Source organism: Chaetodon auriga, chromosome 15 (genome assembly GCF_051107435.1).
Source record: "Chaetodon auriga isolate fChaAug3 chromosome 15, fChaAug3.hap1, whole genome shotgun sequence".
Taxonomy (NCBI): domain Eukaryota; kingdom Metazoa; phylum Chordata; class Actinopteri; order Chaetodontiformes; family Chaetodontidae; genus Chaetodon; species Chaetodon auriga.
Window position 1 is genome coordinate 10,266,278 of NC_135088.1, and position 26,023 is coordinate 10,292,300.

The 26,023-nt window shown below is 42.9% G+C and overlaps 1 protein-coding gene and 1 long non-coding RNA gene across 2 annotated transcripts; one reads left to right on the plus strand and one right to left on the minus strand.

The window, feature by feature from the left end:
- Positions 1 to 2,868: 2,868 nt before the first annotated feature.
- On the minus strand, positions 2,869 to 4,555 carry LOC143332542 (uncharacterized). Its single transcript, XR_013078227.1, has 7 exons — positions 4,469 to 4,555; positions 3,976 to 4,077; positions 3,853 to 3,885; positions 3,702 to 3,755; positions 3,505 to 3,549; positions 3,088 to 3,123; positions 2,869 to 2,963 (listed from the first exon to the last, which is right to left on the minus strand). It is a non-coding gene; the product is annotated as an uncharacterized LOC143332542 (long non-coding RNA).
- Positions 4,556 to 5,259: 704 nt separating this feature from the next.
- Positions 5,260 to 16,093, plus strand: LOC143333093 (uncharacterized; the record flags this gene model as incomplete). The annotated part of the gene is made up of 10 exons (XM_076751030.1): positions 5,260 to 5,394; positions 5,751 to 6,022; positions 6,532 to 6,872; positions 7,888 to 7,942; positions 8,222 to 8,757; positions 8,839 to 8,955; positions 11,064 to 11,261; positions 11,576 to 11,850; positions 12,229 to 12,402; positions 14,856 to 16,093. Coding segments are annotated over 5 exons (1,320 nt in total), but the record flags the coding sequence as incomplete, so codon positions are not given.
- Between the last annotated feature and the right edge of the window lie 9,930 nt (positions 16,094 to 26,023).

Sequence of the window (26,023 nt, forward strand, 5' to 3'; positions counted from 1 at the left end):
AGAGACCAGTCTCCGGTGTGTGATTCGCAAACCTATTGAAACTTTTGTAACCTTTTGTTCTACATCTTCACGGAATAATCTCTTCTGAAAACTAATGATGGTATCAGACTGATGGAAGCTTTGACCAATGGGCTGTTAAATGGAGAAAGACAGCATTTAATTGCTGTTCTGAATGTATAATTGGAGGCTGATGGTTACCACTCATTGGGGGTCATACATTATGCTACTTGTAAATTGGATTTTATTTTATTCACCTGGAGGTTTGAGAGGCTTAGCTCCAGGCAGTGTCCCACCAGAACCTGCAAAATGAACGGAAAAAAAAAAAAAAAACATCAGGGAATGTATTATATTCCACCATCTGTCCCAGCTGTTTGTAACAAGAGCAGAAATACTGAAAATACATATTCATTACTGATGGAAGTTTACGTACCACTTGGTTGTACAGCCCCACCACCAACTGTAGGGACAGAAATACGGATTGTCTTGGTCAAACATCAATCAGAAACAGTTTTAGAATACATTTTCAAAGCCAAATACTCTTCAAACTTTGTAGCAAGCTCCAGTCGTTAGCTAGTGTCAGTCTGCCATGCAGTATTCTGAGATGCCAGTTTTGTGATTGGAAGTGTGAAAAACACTCTCAGGTACTGGTAAAGCGGTGACAGCTGTGAGAGCATTCAAATCGAGAAATATTATGATCTGCATCAAAATTAAAAGCATTAGTGATAGCGTGACGTATACAACTGTATCATATTAGGCAGTTTTTGTGTTTACATTATGGCCATGCTACTGCAAACTCGACAGCCATTTATTGTATCATAAGCTCTATTAATCTCACACAAGTAACATCACAGTGCTCAGCATACTTTATGTCAACTTACCAGGGGCAGCTCCTGTGGAACCTGCAGAATATGAGATGTCATCAGACAACATGATGTCAAGGCCTTTCAGTTTTGATTTGCAAATATACACATATCCCAAATGTTTAATGTTTTTAAAACCACTCCAAATATTTAGCCCTTTCAGCTTTTAGAAAAATACCAGTAGTGTCTGAGCTAGCTGAAGTGTTTGTAATCACACAGTCCATATGCTTTGTATATGTAAATTATTTACCCATGTAAGAAATGTTTAATAGCATCAGCGTAAAAGTAACACTTTATTCGAGTGGTTAAGTCTTTCCACTTCCAAAATCCAGTTTGTACTAAATTTAGTTATTGAATGAGATTTGTTAAGTAAATGAGTGAAAGCAGAAAGTGCTTTATGTATGGCCACATGATGGCACTGTCCACACCAAAATCCAAGAAAAGCTGATCCTTTCCTTTCCAAGAAATTTAATTGAAACCTGTATAATGGTTTTTGGGATGACCGGCTGACTAACAGGCAAGCAAAGAAAGAAAGAAACATGACCCAAACAGTGACACAGCTACAGATGCACTCTGTCAGAAATACATGAACATGCACTGGTTGTAGACAAACATGCATAGATGCAAGTCTGGACATGCATCACTGACCTGGAACGTCTGTCCCATTGAGTGCTGTTTTATAAAGGTAATTTAAAAAACATTAAAGTGGGAAGAGGAAACAGCCGAAACAACAACTAAATTGAGAGATTTCAGACAGCAAAGTTTTTCCACCATTGTACATTTTCACTTTACTACTTCTAAAAAACTTGCGAATGAATTAGCGGTAGAATGAATTATTAACACCTTAGCTTGCATTAATATGCCTTTTGTATTTGTAGTATAGATGACCAAAATACCTGGTTTTGCTCCAATGATGGGGATTCCTGTTCCACCCAGGCCACCTCCATCACCTCCTGCACCAACTGGTCTGCCAGCTACACCAGTACCTCCTGTTTTAATATTAGTGCAGTAGCTTTTTCACATGTGGACACTTTTTTATGGTGCAATATTGAAGAAAGACGTGTACATGTATAAGAGTAATACGATTTCTATTTTTCATCAAATCATATTTTAACATTTAGTGTTTTGTTCTTCTGTGTCACATTATTTCATCCTTGGACCTGAATTTTTTGTTTGTGTTGTTTGTGATGATTGTTATTATCTATGCACAAAATCTGTGCGATTTCAAGGTAAGAAAAGACAGTTTTTTGAGAATCCAGCAAGTTTAAACACACCTTCTCCTGCAGAACTTCCAGACCCCTCTATCACACTGCCATCACCTGGAATAAGGGCAAAATATTAAAAAGACTGAGATTTGGAAATAGTACTGTATGTGAAGGGATATAGTGATCAGATAGGATGATCCCTTTGGAAGCTAAAAAAAAAAAACAGTATACAGTTGTATCAAGTTGTAATAAATAGGAGGTGTGACAAAAGCATCTAATATCCTGAAAAAAATTTAAAATGGTACCAAATGCAGGGGTTTTGGTAAGTGTGTGAACTGAATTAATCAAAGGCATAAGCAAAATCCTTTTTCGATAGACTACTTTTCTGTTTCCTTTTCCTCTAATTTGGACACTCACCTCCATCACTGTCTTTTCCATCCTTGTTAGACATATTTTATATTGAAACTAATGTACTGGGAACCCTATGAGTACGTGTATTGTGGTACTATGTGACAAGAAATGTGTTTTTGTCACCAACTGCTTTATTAACACTGTACAAATACCTTCTGATGCTGGAGCTGGTGTTCCTCCTGTGGCTTCAAGTCCCCCACCTGATCCATCAGACATAGATTATCACACAAAGAGGGTCTAATTAATAATAGATAATTAATTGTAACCCAAATGTGTATTCTTAATTCTCAAAACAGAAGCTTACCAGTGGGTCCAGCTGTTGACCCTGTACCTCTGCCTGTGCTGGTGACATTCCCTGAAGCATCAGTCCCGGTACCAGGTCCTGCAGTGCCAGTTCCTGTGCCTGGCCCTGCAGTGTCAGTCCGTGTGCCAGTTCCTGCAGTGCCAGACCCTGTTCCTACCCCAGGTACCACTCCACCAGGTTTCCCTACAGTATATTAAAGAGATTATCTAGTAAAGTAATAAATATATAAACAGATCTGTTCCTCAGTTCAAACAGCTGTATGATATACACATAATGCTGTACTTGACACAGGATCTTGACACCTTACCATATTTGGCAGCTTTAGATCCAGCTGTACCATAGCCTGAAGATCACAACAGATGTGGTATAAGTACTGACCACTCAGAATGTGGTAAAACCACAGTGATCAAAATTTGCACAGATGAGAGTCTCAAACTACTGCAATAAAACAAACAACAGCAGCATTGCCATTCTAATATCTTGATATATTACTATTTAAATTTATTTTTCCACTGTTTTTCTGTTCCCATGGGTAGAACCAGATCATTTGTTTGAGTTTCAGTCCAGGTATAGTGACAAGGACCTGTTACTGTAATTCCTGCTAACCACCAATAGAGGTCAATAAAGGAATAGGTCATACTTAAATGTGATTTTGACTTTTAACATGTTTCAGAACTAAACGCTGACCAAACATGTTACTACACAGACACTACTGAAAACCAACCTAGACCTCCAGCGCCAGTCCCAAAACCTCCTGGTCCATAACCCCCTGTAAAATGACACACGATAACAAAACAAGGTGTAAGAAACTCCATCAGAATTATTTCCATCGGATGAACAAAATACCAGTAAGCAGAAAAAAGAATCTGTGCTAATAAAAAGATCTTTTTTTTCTCTCAGGTTGCAATTCTTACAACTCACCGCCTCGTCCTGCTCCACCTCCAAGTACCCCGCCAGCACCCATTCCACCTTGACCTACACCAGGATCATATGAAAATAAGTGAGCTTTTACTTGAAATTGAATGAAACATCCATCATCATGTTTTTAGGAAACAAAATTATGTTTTAATACCATATTTAGCAGGTTTTGATCCAGCTCCATAGCCTGTAAGTGACACATTGCATTTAGTTCTGGCAAGCTTAGTTTGAGTTTGGCAAAATTGATATTGGACAAAATTGAAATGGCCCCCTCAACCTGTTCCATATCCAGCCCCTGGTCCTGTACCATAGCCTCCACCTGGTCCGTAACCAGCTCCGGGCCCAAAACCACCAGGCCCATAACCACCAGGTCCATATCCTGTTCATTTGTGAGAAACTCCACAGAATTAAAAGACGTGCACACCACAAAAGGAGTTCATATAACGGCGTTGGTTAAGTAATATTTTGATGTGCTCATATTCAATTTGTTTCATTCAGTACTGTAATTTTAGTAAGGTTGTTACAGCTGCAGTCTGCTGGTGTTAAAAATCAACTGATCAATATTTGTACATTAAAATGACCATTAAAGATTGGCAACCACAAAATGGAACAGCAAGAGGCTGTTAGTGTAACCAATTAGCTACTGAAATTAAATATTTATTCATATACATGTGCATAATACAGTGTGCTTAATAATCCTTAATAATCCTCTTCTGTTTGTTTCATACGGTTTCTGGGGAACTGTGAGAATTTAGTCCTTCTGTTCATACCTCCAGCACTGCCTGGTCCAAAGCCACCTGGTCCACCACCTGTTCCAACACCAGAACCAGGTATCCCACCGGTCCCCAGTCCAGCTCCAGGTCCACCACCAGTTGTTACTCCAACACCTCGTCCTGGGACTCCTCCTACTCCAAGCCCAGAACTAGGCCCAGCTCCGCCACCAAGTCCTCCAGCACCCAGAGCACCTCCAGGTAGACCTGCAGAGAGCAGCATTTTGTCAGAAAATTTAAACCAACCCGGGAGCGCTTAGAGCCTGCGGTATTCTACTGACGAACAACAGGTCATTTTCATGGCGGATATTATATGTCAAAGCACAATTGTTCTTGGATATTACATGCATTTATTGATAGTTTTGTCTGTTGATACAAATACATGAAATCACAGATTTACTGTAAAGACCATGAGACCATAAATCTACATTTAGTAAATGTTTTTTTTTAAAGTTGTTTCTTACCATATTTGCGGGCTTTTGCACGAGCATAACCTGCAAAATGCAGACACATGAAGATTATTTAAGAGAACTATATTAGCCAATGGAGCTGTATGAATTCAGACATGCCTCCTTATTTAAATATATCTTTATCTTTCATCCTACCTTCAGGTCCATAGCCAGCACCACCGGGGCCAACTCCACCTGGTCCATAACCTGTACCAGCACCACCGGGGCCAACTCCACCTGGTCCAAAGCCAGTACCAGCACCACCTGGGCCAACTCCACCTGGTCCAAAGCCAGTACCAGCACCACCTGGTCTAACTCCTCCGGGTCCATAGCCTGTACCAGCAGCACCAGGTCCAAGTCCACCTGGTCCAAAACCAGTACCAGCACCACCTGGTCCAACTCCTCCTGGTCCATAGCCCGTACCAGCACCACCTGGTCCAACTCCTCCTGGTCCATAGCCAGCACCAGCACCACCAGGTCCAACTCCACCTGGTCCAAAGCCAGCACCAGCACCACCAGGCCTGATTCCAGGACTTGTTCCTGTGCCTCCAAGTGCTCCACTTAACATGCCTATATAGAGAAGAACAGTTTTGTTTTATTTGTTCTGATATCTGTGCATGCAATTATATAATAACAACACAGTTGCATACAGACTTAATGTCGGTTAACTATTCTTACCATATTTCCGAGCTTTGGCACTGGCATCATACCCTGAAATATAATATATAATATAGTAATAATACATTTGGCATCGCTAATGCAGTGGAGTCTGTGGAATTACTATATAAGGTATTTCCAAAGCCTTAAATTTGCTGATTCATAATTACCTCCAGGTCCTGTTCCTGCTCCTCCTAATCCAATACCAGTTCTACCTGGACCATAACCAGCTCCTCCAGGGCCAGTACCAGCACCACCAGGACCATAACCAAGACCACCTGAACCAGTGCCGGCACCACCTGGACCAAAACCAACACCAGGGCCAGGTCCCACTCCTGTGCCGAAGCCAACTCCACCTCCCGGTCCTCCACCTCCAAGGCCTCCAGCTGCACCAGTGCCTGCGCCGCCTGGACCAAAACCGTAGCCACCACCTGTCCCAATCCCAGTGGTAGGTCCCCCTCCTGTGCCGGGACCAACTCCAGCTGCTCCGCCTGGTACTCCCCTTCCAAGGCCTCCAGCTACACCAGTGCCTGTACCGCCCAGCTGACCTGGAGAGATTAAAAGCATTTTCAGTGTTTCTCAGCTCGACTAAATGATGTTGTTAAATGCACACACAACATATTCAGCATGTTATTTTGGTATTTTGCAAAAAAGGGTTAATGTGTCTCACCATATTTCCGTGCTTTGGCTGAGCCAGGACCATAACCTATGACACAAAACAATGTCCAAGTAAATCGGTACTTACACACAAAGTGACTTACTGAGATTTACATGAAAAAAATCTGATTTTATATGTAAAAGGACATTGATTGATTTCATTGATTACATTTGTTGAAAATAGTCCTTGATGGGGCATCCCCCACTTGGGTCCTCCTCAAAAGACCCGAAAAAGGTGTACTACCACTGATTTACCTAATCCAGGTCCGCCTCCCGTTCCTACTCCGCCTCCAAATCCAGGTACAGCTCCAGGTCCACCGCCTGTTCCAACTCCACCTCCAAATCCAGGTCCAGCACCTGTTCCAACTCCACCTCCGAATCCAGGTACAGCACCTGTTCCAACTCCACCTCCGAATCCAGGCCCACCTCCTGTTCCAACCCCACCTCCGAATCCAGGTCCACCTCCTGTTCCAACTCCACCTCCGAATCCAGGCCCACCTCCTGTTCCAACTCCGCCTCCAAATCCAGGTCCACCTCCTGTTCCTCCTCCAGGGAGTCTTCCAGCCCCAACCCCCAAAGCACCTCCTTGACCAAGTGCACCTCCTCCAGCTCCAGTTCCTCCTGGTCAAGAAAACAAACAGGTGAGCTTACAAAAATGCCACTGCAGAGTATAGTAGTAAGAGGATAATGTGAATGTATCATGCTAGTTATTTTTACAGCACATTAAATTATTTTGCAACCATCATATGTTGAACATGAGGCGGACACTTCACTGTGTCTTTACCGTATTTAGCTGCAGCTTTGGCTGGATTCTTCTTAGATTTTCCTGCCCCTGTAATTATAAGAATAATTTATTTTGTACTCTTGGGCTTTCTTCCTTTACACTTATCATTGATGTCCTGTATATGCCACAGTTCATGGCATCACTGGTTCTTGTGCACCTGATTTTGGTGATATGAGAGGGTAACCACGGAAAACGCCAGGCAACTGCTGTCCACGACCATCTGAGATGAGAAATACAGTACAGAGATACTCATCCTGTGAAATACTGAATTTCAGACTTTATTAGTGTTATCTCAGTTTAGGACTTCATGACACTTACTCCCAGCACCTCCTGGTCCAGCACCTCCCTGGCCGAGCACTCCAGCTCCTGCAAGGAACAAGGCAAAAAATGCTATTTTTAGGCATGTGTGCCTCACCAAGATGTTATTTTCTGATATTCATTTACATAAAACATATTAACACACCAGTCTGAGGCCCAACTCCAGATCCTGTGGCCACTCCAGGGAGAACACCACGGCCTCCAAAACCTGGCCAGGGAAGATGAGAAGACAGACAAATTTGTCTTAAAGCTTCTGTAAAAACACTGAATCCCTCACAATGATACTGTATACATGTTTTTTTATGTTTGCTATTCGTTTCTTGTGTTAAACATACCTTGGCCTGGTACAAATCCACCTTGATAGAGTCCAGGCACCCCAACTCCTGTGTGAAAACAGACAGTGATTCAAAACACTGCGCCAAAAAATTCTGTGTTTGTGGTCAATCATAAACCAATTAACTGAACTGATGTACATCCTTTAATAGCAGTGGTTGTCTTCTTTGGAAGTTTACCTGGAACTTGTTTTGATGCTTTACCACCGCTCTTTCCTCCAGGTCCTGCCCCTGTAGTACCAGTCTGTGGCAGCATTGGAACTGAAACAGGAATGAGGTAAAAACAAATGAAACTTGCACACAGAACTGAAAACGCAAAGGAATAAACAAGACACTTAAGAATGAATATTTCATACTTGAAATAAGCATTTCCCCTAGAAATGCAATATAGGTTATTGTTTTAATTCATGTTACTGTATGATCTTACAGTACTAAATGACTTTCAATTGTTTGTGCTTTAATGTTCTCTATTATACAATACATAAATGTATATGTATATTTTGTTCTGTACGGTATCGAATACACAATGAATCATATTATCTACCTCCTCCGGCAGCTCCTCCAGGTCCAACTCCTACACCACCAGGCCCAACCCCTGCACCACCAGGGCCAACACCTGTACCACCTGGCCCAAATCCAGCACCACCAGGACCAACTCCGACACCACCAGGTCCAACTCCTGCACCACCAGGACCGAATCCTGTTCCACCAGGCCCAACCCCTGCACCACCAGGCCCGAATCCTGTTCCACCAGGCCCAACTCCTGCTGCACCAGGCCCGAATCCTGTTCCACCAGGCCCAACTCCTGCTGCACCAGGCCCGAATCCTGTTCCACCAGGCCCAACTCCTGCTCCACCAGGCCCAAATCCTGTTCCACCTGGCCCAATTCCTGCTCCACCAGGCCCGAATCCTGTTCCACCCGGGCGAACTCCTGCTCCACCAGGCCCAAATCCTGTTCCACCTGGCCCAACTCCGGCACCACCAGGCCCAACTCCTGTTCCACCAGGCCCAAATCCGGCACCACCAGGCCCAAATCCGACACCACCAGGCCCAAAACCTGTTCCTCCAAGTGATGTTCCAACTCCACCTAAGGTGAAAAAATTTAATACAAAATCAGTCATATTTCAGTGATTAAAAGTGTGAAGTGTAGTAAACAGAAAATACCTGTTTTAGGAGGTTTTGGAACAGTTCCACCAGTTCCTGTGTATTGACCAGCACCACCTGGTCCATAACCTCCATAGCCACCTGGGTCAGGACAGAGGATTGTTTAATACACATATATCCTTCAAGGTAAGCAATACTGTATATAAAAATGTAAGTCATGTGTGACCTCTAAAGAAGAGAATCACTTTAAGCCGTATTTTTGGTTCTTTCAGACGAGCAGCTCTGCGGCAGCTTAATTTGTGATGCTTTGTGCCATGCACATTGTTTCATCCCCTCAGTGGTATGTGGTCTCTGAGATAAAGCTAAATCAGTGAATAAATTGAATATGCTGTTTCATGATTCTCATAGTTGCATCGCAGTACTACAACTTACTTTATTCATAGATTTATTCATTTTTCATTTTAGCACTTGTTGATTATAAGAAGAAAGTGAAATAGACCTATGCATTTATTACTGGTGTCAAGTAAAGATACAGATGTAGACAAAAGCAAACCACTCACCTCCAGGTATGTAGCCTGTTCCAGCTCCAAGTCCTCCAGCTCCCTGACCTCTGCCTGCCCCGAGGCCTCCTGCTCCAAGCGCTCCTCCACCCAAACCCCCTGCCCCCAGGCCTAATGAGTAGATTAAAGGAGAAACAGTATTTAGTATTTCCTATACTTGCTGTAGTCACTGCAGTACGCTACATCATGCATTAATGAAGTCAGTGTGTCCCTCTGCAACTCCACCCTATTGTAATGTTATACATGTATGATGGCTGCCCAAGAGAGCCCTCACAAGGATTAATTTGTTCTCCGGAAAGGTTTTGAACATTTGTTTGAAGTGTGCATGTTTGACTTTAAAAACTAAATCTCTCATAGGGTTTGGCTGTAGATTGATCATTAACAATTACATGACTACAGAGAGGGACCTGACGCCTGTGTGGGGAGGGACCAGAATGAGTCTTTCTTTCTAAGAAATGCTGCAACCACATCAAATTAGCTAAGTTAAATTCTCTCACTCCCTGTTAAGGGAGAGCTGGCATCCATGATGGCTCATAATGAAATACAGGATTTCGATCTATGTAGTCTTCTGGCTCTTCAACATTTGCATGAATAAATCCATTTCTTTCAAATTTGTAGAGACTCCAGGTTACTGTGTTTGCACAGTTTTTGCTTTAATTGTGTTTGTGGATATTTATTTGAAATACTAGCTCGGTGTTTATAAATGCGTGCCTCTCTTTGCTTGTTCAGGTGAACTAAATGCATATTTCAGGCTGGAGCAGGAAAACACAAACACACTTTGTGGGCACTATTGTGTAGCATAGATGAAAAAATGCATTTGGCTGAGATGGCCAGACTTTTAGTAAACTGGAAAGTGTGACATATGAGTCTGTTTCCTGTGCTTACACTGACCCATTTTCTACCCACCGGCATAATGGGTGGAATTCAAAAGGTTCCACAAAAACCCAGGCTTAACCTCTTAAGAATCATTTGGATATTATCACCATCATTCGTCATCCTGCACAAGCAACTCACACGTTTGAGGGATGAAAAACAGAGAGGCCTGAAATTCCAAAGCAAATCAGTCTGTCTGACTGACGTGATGACTTCCGTCCTTTATCAGGGACCTGCCATGCCTAATGCATTAGCCTTTATCACTGCATGTCTGCGTGTGTGTGCGTGCATGTGTGCATGAGGGTGGGTGGCCCCTCAACAATAGCTTATAACCTTGAGGTAATGAGGAAATGAAATAATGGTACATGTATGCAATCCTTATCCTGCTGCATTGAATTGACCAGAGGAACAATATTTACAGTACAGGGGCTGACTGCTAATCCATGTGTGCTGAACAGGGAACTTCCACTTATTGTGAAAGTCACATGATGCAAGTAAACATAGCAGGCACTCTGGTGGAAGGTAATGAGCTTGAACTACACATGTATTTTAATTGTGCAATGGTATATTCAAAGGTTTAACTTTGCAATCCCATTTTAATATGAGAGGAAAAGTGTGTGCTCAGTGAGTGTTTTGGTGCTTAATGAGGGTGATGTTTTATTTTGTGTTTTATTTGACTGTCTTTTCCACCAGCCCCTGAAAGACAAAACCTTATTTCTTAATCCTTCCAAGAGATGGAAGATCTAATGTTAACCATGAAATAAGTTACTGAGCCGAGACAAAAAACAATATCCATGCCTGTGCCTTGTCCACCCACACCGGTGTGTCCTGGTCCAAAACCTCCCGGACCAACTCCTCCAGGCCCAGTTCCATATCCTCCAGGACCGACACCACCTGGCCCAAAACCACCTGACCCGACTCCTCCAGGTCCCACTCCTCCTACACCTCCCTGTCCTGCTCCGAATCCTCCTGTCACTCCTCCACGGCCACCATAGCCGCCTCCTGGAGACAAATAAGACACAGAGAAAAATCTGACAAATTGTTGCATTGTTTTAAGAGGTAAATGCCAGGTTTGTTCCTCCACACCTCATATACATGACCAGACATTTTCCATACAAATTGTTCATGACATTTGAGCTTTGCTGCCTTTGAGAAGCCTCTTTTTCTCCTAATTAAAGACAAAATTTTCTTCTATAAGATCCTACAAACAATCTTAAATCAGTGCCGATGGGCCTGGAAGTCTCACCTGTTTTGGGGGGTTTTCCACCTGTGAGAAGGGAGCAATCACAACAATTAAATCAACAGTTGCACGGTAGATGGTGGAATAAACAGATAATGTAGACAATGACAACGAGCCGTATTTGTCCTACCAGCTCCAACACCTCCAGGGACGACTCCCAGTCCACCACTGCCGGGGCCAAATGTGCCAGGCCTGAAACCTCCTGGTCCGACTCCTCCTAGTCCAACTCCACCTGGTCCAATTCCCCCTGGCCCGACTCCACCCGGTCCAACTCCTCCTGGCCCGACTCCACCCGGTCCAACTCCTCCTGGCCCGACTCCACCCGGTCCAACTCCTCCTGGTCCGACTCCGCCTGGTCCTTGGCCATAGCCCCCTGTGGAATACAGTCATCGGAACATGAAAGCGAAGGTAAGGCATCGTCCACACATTTTTGTCAGATTCGTTTCTTGTGGCTGAAATCAACACGAGGGATTTAATATCTGTGAGACATAAAAAACACGCCCCCTGTTTCGCCGGGGTGTAACCTGGAACTTCTCCAGTAACGGATGTCATTCAAACAATTTACATTTTTAAATATAATAATTCTTGATAGACTTGATCCTAAATGTTTAAATTGAATTTTTCATGACCGCAACTACATCTAAAAGCTGTAGTCTGCAAGTTACTTGAAGTGACAGAATTCTGTGTGTTCTCAGTCAAACATGTCAGTCCTCATATTCATAATTTAAAACTGAATCAGTGTTTAGAAAATTTAACAGAAAACTCAAATGGCATCACCTCCACCAGCTCCTGGCCCAAAGCCTCCTAGACCAGCACCAGCTCCTCCTGCTCCTGGTCCAGCTCCTCCACCAGGCTGAAATCCAGTCCCAGCTCCTCCAGGTCCAAATCCAGTTCCAGTCCCACCTGGTCCGAATCCAGGTCCTATGCCAGCTCCAGCTCCTCCTGCTGCTCCACCAGCAGGTATATATATACCTGATTCACAGAACCAATACGATTTTGTAATGGTTTGCCATTTTAATATTTTTTTCTGTTCAATTAAAAATATCACTTTTTACATTAAAAAACAACTAATTTGCACTATTCTTATTAGAAGATTGCATCGGATGTGTACATGCAACAGTTTAATGGTGAAAGGTGTTTTTATTTTCCTCACAGGTGACAGAATTTCTGGAATTTATGAGTCATCATTCAGAGCTAATGAGGCACGATTTTCTCCTCTTTGCCAGAACTTAATAAAACCAATTTAATTTAATACATTTAACAAATAGAATCAGATGCCACACAGGCAGAGAGAACAGAACATGTGTATGTGTCCATATGTTCAGTGTGTGTGTAGTGATAATCAACCCTGTGCTCTCTATCTGAGTCTCTCTGTAGCTGATAACAAACACCCCTTCATCCGAAAGGCATGCATCTTTGGTCATAATTCTCACACTTTTCTGCACCTACGTTCTCTTTCACAAATCACAATAGCCAAAAATAGAAACACAGAGAGTGAACAACTATAAAAGGGAAGGGTTTTTAAGATCCCACAGCCCAGATGTGAAAAGAAGAGGTCTGTAGGGATTCCTAAAGAATGTGAGTTACTGATCTCACAGTAATGCCATGTACAGCACATTAACAACACAGTAAATAACTCAAGTGTGCAGTCATTCAGCTCTGCCTGCTGGATTCTGCAGGACAGAAACAACCCCCCCCACCCCCCAGAACAAATTTGGAGGAATTTTTCTTGAAATAAAATATTGTACAGGTACAACTGTACGCTCAAATTCAGCTGAGATGTGTTACACTAGAGCATGAAAGAAAACAGCAGTTGGGCTTGGCAGCGATTCAGATAAATCTGATATATTTTCATTTGGCATGCTGCGATTGCTCAGTGTTCACTGTTTTTTATGGTGACATTAATATCTCATTACTGACTTAATGATGTTTGTCTTATTTTTTTACTCTGTCCATGATAACATACTGTAAACATTCATGGTTTTAGTGGACTTAAGCAATTCTGTGACTTTTCATCGAGTCCCACCATCAGGTCAAAATCTAAATTTGTCCAATTCTTTGTTTTATCTGTCTAATAGCTTGGTTTTGTTTATGGTGACCATTACACCCTCACAGACCTGTTTCGTTGGCTCTTCATCTCGTTTAAGGTGCACTGGCACTATTTTTAATGTTGGCTTTGTAAAATTAGCAGGTAAATTAGTAATGAAGTCACAATATACATCCTGGTGGCCTCTGTATCTCCCATTTAATAAAGGCATTTTTCATCTAAAACTTCATCATCTTCATCACAGGTAACAATTTGGACATTGCTGTTAACGAGGATATTCTGTGCTGAGAGGCTTCCAGTTTACTTATGATTCAAACTGACTGTTCCCAACTTTAGAGACTTAAGTGGAAACACTCATCTAGTCCGCTTCAGTAAAACCAACCACTCCTCAGTGTGTAGTGAGCTGAGGAAGAGGATGAGGGGGATGTCCTCACATCAGTCAACTCAAAACTTGAACGGACAAGACACTGAGGAGGGATGAGGTCTGGAGCACATGGTTATAATTAAAGCTTTTAATAAGATACGGCACCTTATTAAAAGCTTTAACTATTACCTTCTTGTCCAGCACTCACGCCTCAAGAGGAAGAAGAGCTGAGATGAAAAATACACCTGGGCTCGCAGAGAACAAGCAGTGTTGTCTTACTGTGGTTCGTCTAAGGATTGTTGTACTTGCTGAACTTGTTTACATACTGAAGAGCTTGTATCCAGACAAACATCTGGAAGTTGAATGCTACATAGCTATCTGTACATCTTAAAAAAGTGTGTGTGGAAAGTTAGGTCAAATGAATCATTCAGTAAAAATGTCAACAAAGACAAGTTGGCAGTAAAACCTTTGGATGGAAGAAAGATAAAGGCTGTCCAGTGTTCTCCACAACCAGCTTGTAATCTGACAGTGAGAATGGAGATGAGTTTGAGCTTTGTTCAGAGAATACAAATCCATTCACAAATTCTTAGTCTTTAAACTTTCTCAGAGACACGAAGACGAGATGCAAAGAGCATGACTGCAGGAATGATAATGATGATGTCAGTGATGACCATTTATGATGCCGTCACTTCTCTTCAGTGAAACCACACTAACACACATTTTTTTGCAACTCTCTTGCATTTGTGCATTCTGGAAAAAAATCTTTAGTAGATTATTTTTATCATGATCACCACCAATAGTCTGCAGCAGCCAAGGTCTGCAAGAATTGTAGACAATTGCCATCATCATCATCATGGTTGTCATAGTTTCTGCAGCTCACAAAATCTCTCACATGACAAATCTCAGAAAATGCACCAAACTATCCATAAAGAGCATCTGAGTTCATACATCCCTCTCCTGCCAACACTGCTGCATATTTTTTATGGGACACCTGATCCACAGGTGCTACACTGCTGAGCTCCACACACACGCAGCTAAGCGGACCCACCTCCTTGCAGTGAGGGCTTCCACAGAGCCAGCAGAAGGACTCCATGTAGGTACGTGGCCACCGTCCCTCTCGCCATCTTGCTCCCAAATGTCCCTCTCCTCTCCCAAGCTCCAGGTTTTATCCCCAGCAAGCCTATCAGGGCTCAACGAGGCCTTAAGAAAGAAGGAGGGAAAATAAGTGAGAGCAGGAAAAAAAAAAGGGACAGGATGCAAGACAGGACACTGTGTAATTGGCTAAGAGACACACAGAGAAAGATAGACAAGGACAGAGGGGGAGAGAAAACACACTGGATCACCTCATTAAACCAAATGGGTTGTTCTAACCCCCCAATGATTGTAGGGCTGCATTTATTTGGTCGTCCACTGCCAAAAAGAGGGAGTATGAAGGGTGGGTGGGGGCCCGAGATTGAGAGAGAGAGAGAGAGAGAGAGAGAGAGAGAGAACATGTATGAGAGGTAGGAGTCTGTGAATTGTAAAACTTGGGGGTTCCTGCTTTTCACTTTCTCCAGGCACCTCAAAAAGAAAAAGGAACTGTGCCAGACGTTCCTTATGGATTCAAGAACAGCGTCATGTCTCCCACTGAACGCTGACTGCAGTGACTCAATAAGGCATATATCATGAATCTTTGGTGTCCATTTATGAAATGTAGCCTAAACAGATGTGTGCAGTGCTTATGTAAATACTCTAATTAAATCTTTGTGTCGAACATGTTATGTCAAACATGTGGCCCATCCCACATGGGATTAGACGCCATGAGACACGACTGTTCTACAACACAGGCGTCTTCAGGTAATATTTATATAAAACCAAAAGAACAAAAAAAGTTTCACCTCTGTATTCTTTTAAATGACATATTTGTATGGATGCATTTCAAAGGAACTCTGAAAAGGACTATGCTACATTTAGTTTATCCTGCAAAAGGGCTTTTTTTCCTCATCTCCCAGACTTTCTCCCAGAAACTGACTAAATGTTTCATATGTGAGCAGCCAACTTAGTCCTTGTGCATGGTACTAAAAAATGAACTTATAATGGTAACATAAATATTGTGAGGCTGACACATAACTTATAAATATGGATGATGGACAGAGACATAAACATTGTAGCCTGTTGTCTGAAGTGTGTGTGTGCGTGTGTTTGGCAAGCGTCCACACATCACAGCTCGTTGCTGAAGAAAAAAATTCTGTCAGTAGAAATAAAACCTGAAATGTAAATCTGTTCTTCATAGACCAGTCAAATAAAAGAACACCTGAAACAAGTGAACGCTTGTGACCTTATAGTCTGATCACAGCATCTTCTGGGGGGGGCATTATACAAGAAAGTAGGACAGGCAAGGAAAGGACGATAGATAAGAAGCAGACAAAGAATAGGCAAGAAAAAAAAAAGGAAAAAACAGCAGAAATAATGTAATGGACCTTCCTGTGAGCAGTGCAGTGCCAGTGTCTTACTAGTGACTCACAGGGCCTTCATAAGAGAGAATGGCAACATCTTAAACGATGCCGTCACAAGTGTCACCTGCTCAGTGAGTCACCTCTGGAGGACTTTTATCCACAGAGCCCACCAGCTGCCACAGAGACACACCACTCATACCTGGAAACAATCAGTGTTTTTATTTCGACCAGCAGTATCGCTGGGCTTTTTCTCCATGTTTGGGCTGGCTGGTCCTGTCCCAGCTCCTGAGGGTCAATGTCTGAGTCTGGCAAGATTCTGAAACATTTTCTTTGTCTGGAGGTAATGGGCCTGGAAACAGATGAAGTAAATGAGCTACAGTAATGACACCTAAACACTGAGAGACCGAGGATGGGAGAAACTCCTGTTACAGAGAGTGCTTCGCTCATCCTTTGGCAGAACAACGTAGCCTCACACTTGATGAGTCGACTCTTTCCTGACCTCTGGAGGAGGACTTGAGTGTCAGGTCATTATGTGAATCCTGTTCACCTGCGGCCTTGTGATCCTGTGACTCGTTACCTCCTTGGTAAGACAAACAGGGCTACTGAGCTAGAAGTGGCCAGTAAAAGTGATCTCATTATCAACTCTGCCTGCAAAGCAACTTCAAGTCTTTCATGAAATGATAAACGGTTCATCACAAGTGAGTGACTGAAGCAGCAGCAGAGGCTGATGTGAGTTACACCAGTCTGGAATGCGGCAAATGTTTCTGAGATGTGATCATGTAGAAACCTTCGGCTCTGAGCTCTGTCTCAAATGGCTCAATTAGAAAGAGTGTATTGTATATTTGTATTTCTGCGTGTGTGTGCTTGCCCTGTGGAGATGTGTGTTTACATTTGTATGTGTGTGTGTGTGTGTGTGTTAGAGAGAAAGAGGGAGAGAGGCAGTGCTACCTGAGCACCCATAATTGGTCTTAAAGTGTAGCTTTATTGCTCTGTTTTCAGACCTGGTATGCTTTGTGTTCAGCTTTGATGCAACTGCATAGTTATGCAGTGAAATAATACTTGGGCAAGAAGATTGAAGCATGAAGGGAAGAAATGAAAACTATATGCTTAGAGCCATATACATTTTTAGTCTTGTGGTCATTAACACAGGTGTGAAGTCAAGACAAAACAAGCGGAAAACAAGGTGATTTGTCAGACACCGGAGAGATGACTTATGATTGACCACAAGTTATAATCAACGCTGGTGTGCTCGGATGATTCATACAGGAAACTCATCCAGAGTGTAGTGCCTACATAGACCACTTTTTTCTCTCCTGTGTCATCTTCAGTCTGGCTTTCAGCTTTTGTTCAAAGACTTAAAAGATTAATTGATTTTGACTTTGAAGGCAAGTAAAATCCCAGCTGATTCCCTGAGTCTGTAAAATGAATGAATGAAATGAACGTACACCCACAGAGTGTCTGACAGTGAAAGCAGTCAGAGGAGCCAGTTTGTTGCACAGTTTGCACAAGGAGAAAATCAGACCTGTTTATTCATTCTGAGTGCAACTTTCCACTACAATTATATCCGTAATGATGACATAATTACGCTCACACCTGCACATGTAAACACAGAGAGAAACATTAACAAACGTTTGCACGTTGTCCCGATGTTAATGTGGATTTCTGCCCATAACTCAGAGTCATTAAAGTCTGGTGAAATGGAGACTGTAAAACTGTAAATATGAGCTTTTTAATCCTGCGCCTCATCATCCATCCTTTCCAATGCATGCTGGGATACGCTTACGCTTCCTCTGACGATGACTGTACGAGGACGATGGTAGAGTGTCTTCTCCTTAGATAATTGGCTCTTTCCAAAACTGCAGTTGACATTTTAACGGACTTCCATATCCTCAAAGTCAAACATGTCTTGCACAAAAAACAGAGTAATGACCCAAACAAAGTCATAGCAGTTTTTATGTGTCCAGCACAATGTTGGAAACAGTGACAAACCAAAAAGATATTTCACCTTTGAAAACTCCCTTTGTCTTCTTTTGAATCTGGACTCCATATATGAACAGTTCTCGCTAAAAAGTGAATGAACATTAGCTTTTTATGTGATGTGCTGAGAGACCCTGTCTAGACTTCATGCATTTAGCTGTCGGTTGCATGTGTAGGATACAGCAATAGTGATGGCTTAGTGAGAGTACGACAGCAGAAATGTTCTCAGGTAAGAAAAGACAGATACGCACAAAGAGCTGAAATGGAGGAACTGATCCCTGCTTCAGCTCTGAATGATATCTGAAAGTCTGAAAGGAATGTTTTAAATGGATTATTACTGTTATATCAAATTCTATTGTACTGCAGTTACAGTGGAAACATGTAGACATGACATCATGTTGTCTGCATTTGGCCAGCTGTGTACAGGAGTAAGAAAAAAGTGCCTAAAAATGGGCACAGAAACGCAGGTTGCATTGCCAACAATTTTTTAAACAGAGTTAAGGTGTTATTCTTCAAATGGATAGGGCCATGAATGTGGTAATGTGTGTAAACAGTGTGATTCATACACACTTTCACAGTCACCACTACAAACACACACACACACACAGTCTCTCTCATCCACCTGCTACTCACTTCCCACATCCATCCACACAGCCTGCGCTGCCACGCGCCCTCACCTCTGCCAGCTCAGAGAAGCAAATCGGTGTTAGAAATAAAGTAGCCGACTGAGTAGTGCCTGTTTTGAGTTTACCTAACGTCTACCTAGCGTTTACCTAACGTCTGCTGCCTATATATGGGCGTGTGTGTACTGGAGGACTGCGCACCCCCTCCGACAAGACTGGTAATGGTAAGGAAAGGGGAGGTAAAGGCAGAGAGGGAGACAGAAAAGGCGTGACCCAGACAGACAGAAAAACAGACAGACGTGCACACTCAGACGTGCACTGGTTTGACTTGATAAACTGGCCGGCGTGCTGGTGAATATCAGGCTAAAGGTCTGGGTAAGATCGACTTTCACGACTTATCTGCGCCAAAGAATTACATCTGCAAACCCGCCGGCCCCGAGCCAACCAAACACACACACACACCCCTTAAAACACTTGTTACTATGGAAATAATTCATCTTTCACTGGTAGTCAGGTGCATCAGGGGTCCAACTGGGAATCATTCATCTCCTTGTAAAAGCGTAATGTTAATTTCAGTCAGCATGTGGATGTAGTGTTGCATCAGCACTGAGGCTGTCTGAGGTTTGGTATCATCAGGTCTATGTTAATTATCGTGTGTGATATTTTAGACCTAATTCTCAGAACCCCTTAGTTTATTTTTACAATAGTGTTTTGGACTCAGCCAGCTTACTCATCATCCAGTAACTATGTCAATAATGTACTACAGAGAACTGACTCTGGATCCTGATACTGGACCAAACTGTCTCATTTGGTTTATGGCACAACATTTCTATTCCTGTAACCTCTTTGGTTATGCTACACGCTAAGATAATGTGTCCTGTGGCATGAATAATAAATACCGGCCTGTAGTTAGAGCCTGTTGCAATCAACTTCATGAACTCATGCGTGTATTATGAGCCGTTGCACCGACAGTCACAGATTACAGCCCTCATTCTAAAAAAGTTGGGACTGAATGTAAAACATACATAAAACAGTACAAAGACAGTATGGAGTGAGGTTCACCACTTTGTGAACACATGACTGTTTAAAGGATATTAGCACATGGGCTCAGACAGTTTGTTTGCAATGAATGTGTTCTGTTTTTATTTACATTTTACACAACGTCCCAACTTTTTTGGGATTGGGCTGTAAATGAATGTACTGTAGTTTTCCTTGGAATCCATTAATTCTGGAGTCTGTCCGATCATCTGGCTTTCTGCACCTGGCAGCACTGTTGCAGGTCTCTGCTGGTGTAGAGTGGGTGAACTGATTCACCCATTAACAGCTGTTTGCAATAAGAGTAACGAGCCAGTGTTGGACTGTGTAACGAGGGACAACATGAGGAGGCTGAAAATGCTTACAATGTCAACCTGTTAGCAGTATTTTTTACGTCTTCCAGTGTTTGTCAGATGTTTTTCACCTCATTCTGTCTGTTTGTCTGCTTGTCTGTCTGTTGCACACACTGTCTTATAATTTCGAGTGGCCATTTCAGATTCATCCGTTAAAATGTGAAATTGAAATGTGAAAAAGTAACTTTTAATTTAAATCCTACATTGGAAATATTTCAACAGTTCCATAGCACTGGTGGAAGTATGAACGCTCTCTCACTAACAATGAAACACTTGTCCACAACAGAGAACTGCAAGATGCTTGTTCAGCACTACAAGGCATCTCTTTCTGATAACAATCTCACTGATAACATTACACTCTCTCGGTAACTCTCCTCCTTTTCCCATTAAAAACAAAAGATCAGCTCGCAGTGTGGTGCCTGAGGCTGCAGAATGCCATCCATCTGCGCATTACAGCCTACACCCTGCCCAGGACAACACATGGGCGAGCAATGTTTTCTCCTAAATGCAATGATTACATTTAGGAGAAAACAGGGAAAAGCAGAAAAAGAAACTGGGGGTCCCAGTTAGTAGTGGACCCACATGTGGCAGACTGCTTAAACTGAAGACAGTAAGCATTTGCTCAATGGCCTAATCAAGTCATTGAGGTAGAATTACATCATGATAGCATGGGAACACTTACAAATCCCCAAAAGAGTTTCGTCCTCCTGCTTGTTACACTCAGACAAAGGAGCATATACCAATAATGAATGTGTACACACACACACAAAGAGACAAAGGCAGATAATCGCGCAGGTTTTCTGACAGAATGCAGCTGAGGAGTGCGACAGATGAGATGAGTCAGATGAGTTATGCGGTACGATGTCGTCCGTTGCTAGCAGGCCTCTTCCCATGACTCATAACGACCCTCGGCGCGGAGCGGGGAGACTTCTCTTCTCCGGAGGTTTGAAATGACACCGAAAGAGAAGCACTTTGCATAAACACTGCGGTATTGTAACATATAAAGGAGACCATCCATTAGTGTGCAGCGAGGAAAAAAAGAGACTAAAAGACACGAGGGCCACAGGAAACAGCCGGGTTAGGAGGTCAACTGACTGAGAGGCCTGAGGTCAGAGCACTTAGAGAGTGTGTGTGTAAGGATCAGCAGCGGTGTCGACCGTGAATACTTGAGCTCACCAGAGTGAGATTCAGGAAGTGATTGTGCGGGAATGTCAGTGTCACACATGCTGTGCAGCGATGCTGTGAACTCAGCATAAATCAGACGGTAATTTCTCTGACGTTAGAGATGGATTTCAGATACCAGGACGTGAAAACGAGACGATCTTACTTCCTGACAAGTTTCTTCATATAAGTCAATGATGGAGCGTGTGTGTGTGTGTGTGTGTGTGTGTGTGTGTGTGTGTGTGTGTGTGTGTGTGTGTGTGTGTGTGTGTGCGTGCGTGTGTGTCATGCACACACAAAATATGCAGATGTTTTGTGTTGCACTTTCTTCAGGCAGACTGATGTAAGTGGAATGATGAGGTCAGTACTTCACTTCTTGCCAGACGTCCTCTGACATGACACACATGCACAGAGACGCACACGCCTCATAATGTAAAGCCTGACATTCATGCAAACTAACGTGTGTTAGCAGAGGCAATTACGATTTTATAAATGATGTAAATACTAAATGGATTTAAGGGCCTTCTGCACTACATTTCAAGTCATTTCATGACCATGACCTCCTTAAGTAATATGAAGGTAAACTGATGCCCAGTGAGTCCCAGTGCCTGGTTTCACAATGATTTCATTCTTAATAGACAAATGTCTGTGGTGGTTTGGGAAATCCTGGTATTTTCTTTTCTCCTTGCTTGGTTCCTGTGTCCTTTTATGGCAGAGGCTGGGCGTGGTTCTCCAGGTGGCTTGGGAGCTGGCTCCAACTCAGCTGGGACTCATCACAATCAAGCACAGCACAGAGACTGTGGACTGCAGAGGACTCGTTGGCCGCTTTATTAGTGCTACCTGCAAGTAGAAGTTTACATTTAGTCGTCGTTTCTCTCGTGTCGATTACCAGTTCTTGATCTCTCTTGTCTTTTTCTTTGTGTTCAGTGTCCCTTGTCACAAGTCCCCTGCTCCCTGTCTGCATGTCCATATCACCACCTAGTTTCATCTGGGCCTCTGCTACCAAGTTTATCAGGTGTTGTTGGTGGATTTTAAGGCCCACTCCTGTAAATCATATCTTAGTGATAATTTATCATTACAAGTTAAGGTGGTCTATTTTAAGAAATATTCTAAGGATGACACTGCCTTCTGAGAAAAGAGGATTGCATCATTCTAATCTTGAGCTCTAAAGTTAGACTTGGCAGGACAGAAATGTAGTTTGACAAAAAGAATTCACTTGAAGTTCGAGAAAGATTTCTTTTTGCTCTTTCTGCAAACTCGTCCAGACTCTAGTATTCATTTTGCTGATTTATGATGAATATCACTCGTAAAGATTGATTTTGTCTAAAATTATAACTTTTATGTTACAGTATAAAATTGATGATTTTTCATTCTCATACTTCTTTTTTCCCTTCGTCACTTCTTAAACTCTTGCCCTTTTCCCTGTTTCACCACCTTCAATGGTAGATGTTTATAGAGCAGAGATCCAGCCAGTGCCAGGACTGTAATCCATCCACAGTCATGCACGGGTGAGCCTTAGAGCGGACATGAAGTTTCTGCTGATTGAAATGCAATGCCACACTGCAGAAATAGGAACCCCCATCATGCAATCTGAGGTCATTCAGCTCCCTGTTTAGCGAGGATCACCCATCCGAGGACCCAAGTGATGAGTCTGTCTCTGTCATCACCACAAGATCAGGACCGAGGCAACCAGATGGAGTCAATTTGGACGAGGAAATCGTCTCATTCTCCTGCTGATATCATCAGAGGGGGCCAATTAGAACGCAGGCTGATCTATCGTCTTCTCTGATCAGATAGCGTTTTGCACTCGTGATTGTGCGCGCTGGAAACCGGAGCAGACCTCTGGAGTCACATCCATCCATTGTCTTATGGAGTTGTCTGCAGTTGCTCTGTGACTGGTCACAGTCCAAGAGATGATGATGAGTTTGGTGATGTGAGGCTTTGTTTAGGTCTGTAATGACAGCGTTCAGTGTTTGTGTGTGCATTGGGTGAGCATACAGTGTGTGTGCGCTTCTGTCTTTGGGCCGTTGACACACCAGGCATGTTTGAAATGGCTCATATTAGTTTCTCCCTTAGCTTTCTGCATTTGCTCAGGTGCTAAAAATGCCAATCAATCTGTATCCACACCACCTGAAAACGTAGCTCTTGGTTCTTTTCCAAGCGACCTGTGGTGCACTTCATGGGTAGTGAGAACATAATTGTACCAGCTACAGGAAATTGCACTCAAACGCACCGTTTTACAGGCAAAAGGAGGCAGACTCTGACATCGGATAGCCAGTTATTACTCATGCTGCAGTCTAGTGTAAAAATGATTCATGATGCTCATATTAATCTTTTTTTGCCACATGTTTTTACAGGGTCTGAACAGTGAACACCAAGGAAGGTAAAATATCACGAAGAGGTCAGCTAGGGCCATCGTGCTGCAAGATGACAGATTACCAACACGCTGTTCAGAAAATGAGCATGTAAGTCCAGTTTTGTTAGCAGGCCCTGTTTTTCTTGTAATTGGACAATAAGGACTTAAAGTATAACAGAGTCTCCATGCAGGTTTGAGAGCAAAGAAAACAAACTGAAAGTATGAGTGCACTTTATGAAGGATGGAATATGAAATAATGGCGTCCCAGCTGGAATAGATTGATATTGTTCCATTAGCAGAGGGACACATATGGACCCCGGCCAGTCCAATGAAGAGCCATCTTGGAGCTCTCACCACGTCCAGCATGAATGATGAACTGCTGCCTGACTTATGTGAACAGCAGAGTGTCGAAACGTTGACGGACCCTACACGAACACACACACAGAATAAACATTAACACACACACACCTGGGATAATGGATGAATAGTACAGAAAACAGTTACAGTAGTTTTTAGTTTTTAAAGAATTGGCCTTTATTCCTCGCATGTACAGTAAGTACCCAGAAGTTTGTGTCTAACTGGTTTGAACCAGACCTCATAAAGAGATCTAAAACTGTCCTGACTGTACATATCATCAGTACAAATATACTATATTGGAAATAGGCAACCAACAACTTGTGAGTTGTGTGTGTTACTTTGAACAGTAATGACCAAATCGCTCTCTCCAAAGACCCGTGTTACAGCTCGTTCTCATCTGACTGTGACTGCAGGCTCTGTGGACGCGTACACCAACCAAGTGGCCCACAAGTGTCAGCTTCTTATCGCCATGATTAATGTCGTCTAAATGCCACCGCTGCAGTGGACAGGTGGCAGGGCCTGTGGGTCTGCCACTTGTGACGTTACACAGTCGCAGTCTCTCACCATATCATATCCAGCGAGGCAAGATTTAACACATTACTCACATACAGCACATGCATCATTTATGCACAACAGCTCACTTGGGCTGAGACGTTTTAGTTGGCACCGAAAGCGGTCGTCTTGACTACTGTGAGAAAGATGTAAGACGACGTTACTCTGGGTAGGAGCACATTAAAGAAAGGGGCTTGAGTAAACCGGTCAGATGTGACTGAAATGAGAAAAGTCTTGATACCGAATGAATGTCGCGCAGCTGATATGGGGCAGGACCACCCCAGCTTCAGCCCTGCTTGCCATCGTAGCAGACGGGGCAGCTGAAATGTGTTCGCACAAAGGGAATGCCTGCGTCACTTATTTTAATAAATGTGTTGTGGGAATATATGTGCCTCCATGCATGCATGCTTTTAGAAGTGAGGGGATCATGATTCATTGATAACACAAACAAGAGGGAAATATCACGAAACCCAAACTTTGAGTAGCATTGTACTTACATTCTGAATCTTTCCAGTGATCTTTCACTCTGTCGGGAGTAAATAGGTTTAGTTACTGCTGCCTGAATTATTCAGTAAAGTGGAGATAAGAATAAAAACCTCCTGATCATCAGTCGGCTGTTAGAGTGAAACACAGTGCAAACATCCTCTTTGCAAAAAGATGCAAAGGTTGCTTTAGCTGCAAAAGCCTTTGAGTGCCATTTTACTGTATCATTTAGTATTCATATTCATTAGACTGATTACTTTGACTGCTGTGTCTGACCTGCATTAATATTTTAACTGAGTACAACACAAGCTGGAGGCATCAGCATCTTGTAAACTGGGAACGCTCTAAAAGAACAAGGAGCTGCTCCAGCTCCTGTAATATAACCTGAACAGTTGGCAGCAGGTATTGTGGGTTTCCTTCGGTTGTGTCCTAACGCGACCTCAGACCAGTTCACTTTCTCATTGCTCACATTCGCACACATTTCTACACATCCAACAAGATATGCAATCAAATGGTGTCAGAGTGGCCGACTTGTTCTGTTTCTATTTTTGGTAGAAGTCTCAAAAGCTCATTTCCATGCTGAACCCGGCCAGTTCGTAACTGTGTGAGGCTCACAGCACATCGCGGTTATCCTGTCTTTTTGGGGCACTGAGCAGCTTTTCTGTTGCTCTTTTTTGATGCAGCTTGTCCCTGTTTGAGATGTGTTATCATGTCTTTCTGAACTCTTCTCCGGGCCATATACAAGGAGTCTCTGCAGGGTTTACATTTGCACACACAGTCCAGGCTGCAGTATAAGTAGATTTGGTTAATTGAGTGAAATGCAGAAGTATAGCTTTAC